Below are 7501 nucleotides of genomic sequence, written 5' to 3' on the forward strand. Positions count from 1 at the left end.
GGAGAGAGGAGGGAGAAGAAATTATTTTTATTTGTATTTAATAAAATTTGGCCTACAGGCTTTGTGTGACTCAGTATAGAACATCTGGGATTGATCACAGGATCACAAACTGGAAAGCAGTCATCTGGCTTCTAGAAATAAACACATTCAGTTCCTCTGTCACAGCTTTATTTTTTTAATGATAAACTGCAACAGCCATTTTACATCTTTTTAATACTTGTAGCCACAGTATTTTTAACTTTTTTTATAACTTTTGGGATCACTTTGTGCACATTGCGGCATCAGACAACTGTTACATTTCTTCTAATTCTGGAATAGCAGTGCTGTTTGGGATTGCTCTCCATATACACAATTAATTCACTACTATTTTGCTTCAAAATTTTAAGAAACAATGATAGTCTTTCAACTTCAGTTTTTATTAGTTCCATTCCTCACCAGCATCATGGGAGCAGCGCAATATATGATGCAAGATGCAGCACTGATGAACTACATTGATCGACGTTTCCTAACTGCAGAGGTATGTGCTAGCTGTATCATTCTGTAATACTGTCTAACTGCCAAGAGCTTTGAAAATGAATGCTTGTTCTTATATGTTTCTGAACACAGAACAGTTTGGATGATAAACAATATCAGCAAGATGAATTTCCAGGTTTTACAAATAAAGTAAAACTCTAGCTAAAATTTTAACTATAAAGATTCCTAATTACCACTTCATTATTTATTGCTGGACTTAATTTCATAGCATTACATTTTTATTCTGTTATCACTTGCATTTTTTAGCAACATCAGTGAATTTGGCTAAATATGCAAACATTTATCCATCCTAGGAAATGGTATAAACATTGTCACCAGTAGAAGTTCTGTCAAGTATTAACAAGGAGATAGAAATTTGTCAGGCATTTTCCCTATGTATAGATGAACCTACCTGTAAGAATAGTTTAAAACAATTTGTGTAAATTAGCAGTCCAGCTGCACTTAAACTAGGAGTTGAAATAATCCCTTTATATCTGAGAGACTGAAATATTGGCTTTCAGTTAATTATATAAAAGTACCAGTACCTATTTCCTCTATTTCTTTTTCTGGAGTACTGCAAAATACATTTTCAGTACTGGCATGCTATAATCATCCTTAGTTTATCTTAAATCATTAACATGTCTTTGGCTCCTGACTTGCATTGGAAGACTTTTAGAGGAGCTTTAACTTGCCTAATCTTGCATTCCCCTTTAGTACAAAGCTCTCACTGGTCTTAACTTCACAACACAGAAAAAAACGAAGGATTAGCCTGGTATTCTGTTCCAAGTGTTTAGACTGAGATTTAAACTTTCTTAGCTGTTACAGAAATAATTTCACATGGTAATTTGGCATCCATTAAAAATGATGCAATTTCACCTGAGGCACTTGGTGCAAGGGGCACCAAAGAAAGAACAGGGAAAAGGGTGAGGTTGATATCAAAGGGAACATTTGAAAAGATTTCTTTTTTTTTAAAGTAATTAAACAGCTTCATGGGGATTTACGGTCATATATAAATGGGACGGAGGGGGGACACAAAAACCACACCTAGCAAAACAAACAAACAAACCACCATCGCCAAGTTGACACAGAATACATGGATGCTGCACTACACTCAGTAAATTCAGCCATGCCCTAGCCACTTTGAAACAGAATACCTGAAATCCGCTTGTAAAGAACCAAATCAGAACACCCAGTCTACCAGCTTGATCTAATATGATTGTGTGTTTGAGGTCAAATATTTGCCCTATTTCCTCATCTTCCCAAAGTGGCAATTAGGCTTCTGTTTTCAGGCCACCTATGATCTTTACAGAAGGAGTTGCATTACAACAAAGAAATCACTTTCCTCACCTTTAGAGATGTTGATTATTTGAGTATAGGTGTAAGAAACATCTGTGATTTTTTTTTTAAAATGCAGACAATAATTTGACAAAAAACCAAAAACTCAAAACCTCCTTAAACACAGAGATGTAAATATTTCCATTTTCCATTTTAAATAGATGAAAAATTGCCACACTTGATACTGTCTGGGTCAGAATAGGTGTACTCATGTGCAATGTTCACATTTATAAATTTCCTGCAGAAAACTCTTTGAATCTGCTTCAGTTGTGGTCCTACAGGAGGAGTTCTGAAATGTTTCTGGAAATCAAGTCCCCAAAGTATCTCTACTTCCAGAGGAGCACTTTTCTCTCTTTACACAGCAAAACAAAGTACCTGGTTGGCAATAAACACATCAAGAAAAAAAAAAAAACACTCAAAGTGTGTTGTTGTCCAGCTGTCTAATATGTTCTATTCATGTAGATATATAGCAACAGAACATTGGGTTGAAATAAATGGGGGGCAGGGGGGCTGGAATTTAATGTAATCATGAATGAGGTTGTAATCTATACAGCATATAGATGTATATCCATATATTTTCTTCCTGTGTTTTAACCCAAGAAGAGGCTGGAAAAATGCAACCAAGACATACTGGATTACGTGGAAGAATTCCGGGACTTTTCAAAGATGGTGCTGTCACGCCTGGCAGGACTGAACAATTATAAGGCTGAGGTTAAAAGTGAAATAGAGAATTTGCTATCAAGAATTGAACGAGCACAAAGGGATATTGACTATTTTGGATCTGTCACAGATTCCAATACATGTATAGAAGTACACGAAGAACTGGTAAAACAGCAGCTATTTGAAGAAGCTGAATTAAAAAAGAAACTTCAACTCATGCTTAATGCAAGTAAGAACAGTTTCCTTTTCAGAACTTTGATGTGAATGGTCCAGTCTCCTAGCCAATGTATGGACAGGATAACAGATAGGATAACAGATTTTCAGAAGTCATGTGAACATCACATATAATTGCATGGGGGGTTGACTGTGTAAATACTAGACTTTAAAAAAACCCAAATGCAACACACAAAACCAACAAATTCAACATCAAAAAGGTATGGGAGAAGAAGGGAAGAATGTAAAATACCAATATTGATTTTGCAGATGCTCTACTGCATATCAAATGGGTTCTTTGGAAGTTGATGCTTATTATTAAATTAACATTAAAAGCCTCTAAAGATACGAGCTTGCAAAGTCCTAGAAAAAATGCCAGTGCTTTTCTGAGTATTGCTTTTATACCAAGGAGTTAATGGTGGTTTTCTTATAACAGGCAAGGTTCAAAACCTCAACTCAAAAGTGAACTCACAAGTTAATAAAAAGACTTAATTGACTTCCACAATTTGCATCTGTTTTCCTGTCCTCCTCTGTTATTCTTTCTCTCTCTCTCTCTCTCCTCCATGTACCTCATCAACAGAGCACGTTGCCTTAGCTGCATGCAAAACTCAGTCCTCATATGAAAAGTGTTAAGGTACATAGTATAAAGAATATAGACACAATCTATACTTCTTTTTTAAAAAAATAAGTTTTATAAGTATTTTTACCTTAAGACAGTTGAGTTATAGATGTAAATTCCATACTGTAGATATATTTGTGTCTATTTCCTTGTCATTCAAAAGCAGTAAAAATAAAAAATAAATAGTAAGATATATAAGCTTCCATTTTTTGAAAGAGCCAGGTGAAAGATGTACAGCACCATCAATTATACAGTTCCACTAACTTCAACAGAGTTAGACTGATGTAATTTTATAAAAAGTTCATAACAACTTTTCCAGCAAAACAGTACTAAGGCAGATGTTAACAGAAGCAAAACCTATTCGGCTTCTCAGCTATAATCCTACACCAAAATTGAGTGCTCTGAATATCAAGATTTCTTTTTTCCATATATAGATTTTTTTTTAACACTAGGCATTTTTTTTCCGAGGCAAAAGAATTTGGGGATTTTTAAAGTGAGGGTAGTAAGGATCCTGTGAAAATCTGTTTCTACACTATCATCTATTAACTGGATGTTACCATTATTTTTACTGAGTTGCTCCACAACTCTAGCAAAAAAACAGGTTTTTTAAGTCCAACTTTGTTAGTGTTTTGTTGTTTTTTTTTTTTCAAGTTCACACAGACTTGAAAACAGCAATTATGTAGAATCACTCTCTTTATATGCAGCAGTTGGTACCTCATCGTGCTTTGGGTGGGAAATGGGAAATTATCTTGGAGTATACATTTGGGAGTATGATAAGAAACAGTGGGCTTTGAAAGTATCATTGTGGAGAATGTGGAAAAATGTTGGTAAACTTTTTGCTCACTGTGAATGCCTCAGCTTCTCAGTCTTCCTCCAAGCTGTTATGAAAGCCAAGGAAAGCTAAAAATCTTCTCTCAAGAAGAGAGATACTGTTCTTAGATTTCAGATAGTAATCTGGTTCCTTCTCCTGCAGAGGAAGAAGTTTCTAAGCCTGTCTAGGTATTTTTATTCAACAATTTAAAGTTTTAAGAATCTAACTAAGCAATAAACATTAGTTTTGTTTATTTGCTACTATGACTTGTTTGGGGAAGGTGCACCCTGAGTGAGGATTTGCAATAAAAAAATCCATGTAGCAGCAATATCCAAATGCTTTCATTAGAGGGTATCAGTACACACAAATGACACGAAGGTTGCTTTCTGCAGGGAACTGGAATCTTGCCACTGACTTCAATAGGTTCATGTCAGGCCAAATAGGGAGGCTGGTTTTGCTTTCTCCATTTCATCTACTGCCAGAACCTCCTGCCTTAGAGCTTTGTTTGTTCTGTTTACTAAAATGGATGCACTTCAGTAAAGGCAATTTCTTAAACTTCAAATAGTGTCTCTTGTAATTTATGAGTGCCTTTGGTAAACAAGCTTGTTAATATGTTTTGCATCAGTTTTTCCTGAAAATGATGGTACTTGATAAAGATTTCAGTGTCTAAATACCTGAGTGTTCAGAAGGTTGGAGCTTTTTGGTCTTGAACGTCTGTGCAAAGTGCATCCAAAACATAACGAAGCCAAAACTAGGGGTCACTCTCTGCTGGTGCAAATTTTATCCCTACAGTGATGTAAACAACTATGTAATTCCACCAGACATGATTATAGCATAAGAACTGATAACACAGACATTATATCAGTTAATTTAAAGACACTTTAATGTATGGGCATTCCCAGTTTTGTGATCTGTATATATATAGATGTTCTAGTTTCTTTGTGCTACAGGCACAAGGAAAGGGATTGAGAAGATAGTGTTTTGGCTTTCTGTTATGATGATTTATTTTATTTGTCCTTATATTATAACTGGAAAAAAAACCAAAAGAGGCTAATAGAGGATAAAAGAATTCCTGAAACAAAATTACTATGCACATGGCATATCAGGAAAACACATTTTAATTTGTATGCCCTCAGTAAGAAATAAATTTGATGAATTTACTGTGTTAATCGAAAACAGAAGTCACTAATCACAGAATCTAACTGTACTCTTGGTCTCAGGTCCACAAATAAAACCTCGTTTGGATAACAGTGGTCTAACAGCACGCTATGGTCCTCTATCTGTATCTGAAGATATACAGTTTCCTGAGCAGTAGATGCTGAATATATCATACAAAATTAGCTTCAACATCGCTTACCTTAACCACACTGCTGACACCTTTCCTGATATATTGATTCTGTCCTTATAGCTGGATTAAAAGGAAACTAAGTAATTCAAATAAGAGAGATTAAAAAACTCACAGATATTCTAACTTTTGTTGTTTGTTTGTCTTTGGGTGTTTCCTTGCAGGTTGTGACCACATGCTTGCAAGTATTAAGTCTCTAAAGATAGTTAAGAAGACTGGAGATAAGTACGGCTCTTGGATGAAAGATCCTGGCAAAAAGCATACAAAGATTTATTTATTAAATGGTTCTCTAAATAATATTATTTTGGAATTTACAAACATCATGACATTCATGGAAAGTAATCATTCACTAAAAGCTCGCAGAGTTACCTTGCCATTTCGCTGGGAAGGGACTGGCCATGTCATATATCAGGGTTTCCTGTTCTATCACAGGCATGGCTCCTTAAACGAGATAATTAAGTTCAATGTCCAGAAAAGAAGTATAACTGACCAAATGCTGCTGCCAGGGGCTGGAAGGATTCCTGCCTATCAGCTTTCTCCATCTACAAAAATAGATCTTGCCATCGATGAGCATGGCCTCTGGGCAATCCATGCAGAACCAGAGACTGGAGGGAACATTGTAATTACCAAAATCAACCACATAACCATGTCAGTAGAGCACACTTGGGACACATCATGCAGTAGCAAGGATGCTGAAGCAGCTTTCATGGCATGCAATACACTCTATGTTGTCTACAACCTTCCAAGTGGAGGCACCTCTTTCATAAAATGCATTTATGACGTTCTGGATGCTGTAAATACTTACGAAGTCCCAGCACTGCATTTTCCAAAACGTCAAGGTAGCCACTCCACTATACATTACAATCATAAAGAAAAGCAACTCTTTGCTTGGAGTGATGGATCCCAGATCATTTACAAACTTCACACAAAGCAAAAAGTGTAGACTCTTTAGTAACTTTTCAAATACTCTTGAAAGTGAGCAGTCTAATGTCAAGATGGTCATTAAACTGTATTAAAATTGCATTATTCCCCTCTGTTACCATTTTCATCTATTTTATGTAAGTTTAGGCTTACATACCCCAGTGATCTTAAACTAATGTCCTATCAAGAATACGGAAAGACTCCATTAACATGAGTTATATGATGACTAGATAACACACGTGTAACAACCATCCTCCTCCCCAAATAATCTTAAAGACTAAGGTTAATTTAAAACAATTATAATCCATTTCTGTCATGTTCTCTTCCTATCACAACTATGTATCCTGCATCAGCACCATGGAAATCAAATTAGAAATCCTTCACTACTCTGAAGCTCACTGTAGGAAGTCTTCTTGTTGGCACTATAAAATCACATGCGTCCAGATAAATTATCTATAAAGGTTTAATAGGAGAGGTTTATTATAACATAAAGAATATACATACCCATAAACATAGTTTATTTTTACCACATAGTCCTTGTACATTACACCAAGGTTACTCCTAATCATTGGACTTCTGGAGTATTCCAATGAAATTTTCACATTTTTGTTTTCCATATAGCTGTATAAGTCCACTTTTGATCCTGTTAATACATTAGTTGCAGTTGAATATTCACTTTTATCAGCTCCAATTTACCACCTTTCCACTTTTTTCACCATATCACTGCTTGTATGTCAGAAGGAATGTTCCTAGATGATTTGTTTGGTATCATGTAATATTTTTAAGTGTTTTACATATCACTCTTTCTTTCCTTTCTGATTAGTCCTTTTCCAGCACCTAGTTGTGAGGCGTTTCCTCAACACTTCAAATCACTTCCATTGCTCATAGCAGAATTCTTCTAATCCTATCTTCTGACTCCAGTAAAATATCTGTACAGAAATGGTAGTCCTGATGAGCACAACAGTGCAAGTGAGGGCAGGCCATTGTTTGGTCCTGGGTTTGAGAATAACAGGTAAACTCCAGATAAATGCAAATACATTTTTTGTTTCAAAAATAATATATTAAAAAAAAACCACAAACAACC

General features: G+C 35.5%; 1 protein-coding gene across 1 annotated transcript; it reads left to right on the forward strand.

Annotated features, from left to right (window-relative positions):
- The first annotated feature begins 391 nt into the window (after nucleotides 1–391).
- On the forward strand, nucleotides 392–6873 carry OLFML1 (olfactomedin like 1). The gene is made up of 3 exons (XM_010197974.2): nucleotides 392–517; nucleotides 2449–2737; nucleotides 5661–6873. Exons 1-3 carry the CDS (start codon nucleotides 392–394, stop codon nucleotides 6437–6439), a joined length of 1194 nt encoding a protein of 397 aa, XP_010196276.2. The 3' UTR covers nucleotides 6440–6873.
- The last annotated feature ends 628 nt before the right edge of the window (nucleotides 6874–7501 follow it).

Source organism: Colius striatus, chromosome 7 (assembly GCF_028858725.1).
Source record: "Colius striatus isolate bColStr4 chromosome 7, bColStr4.1.hap1, whole genome shotgun sequence".
Lineage (NCBI taxonomy): Eukaryota > Metazoa > Chordata > Aves > Coliiformes > Coliidae > Colius > Colius striatus.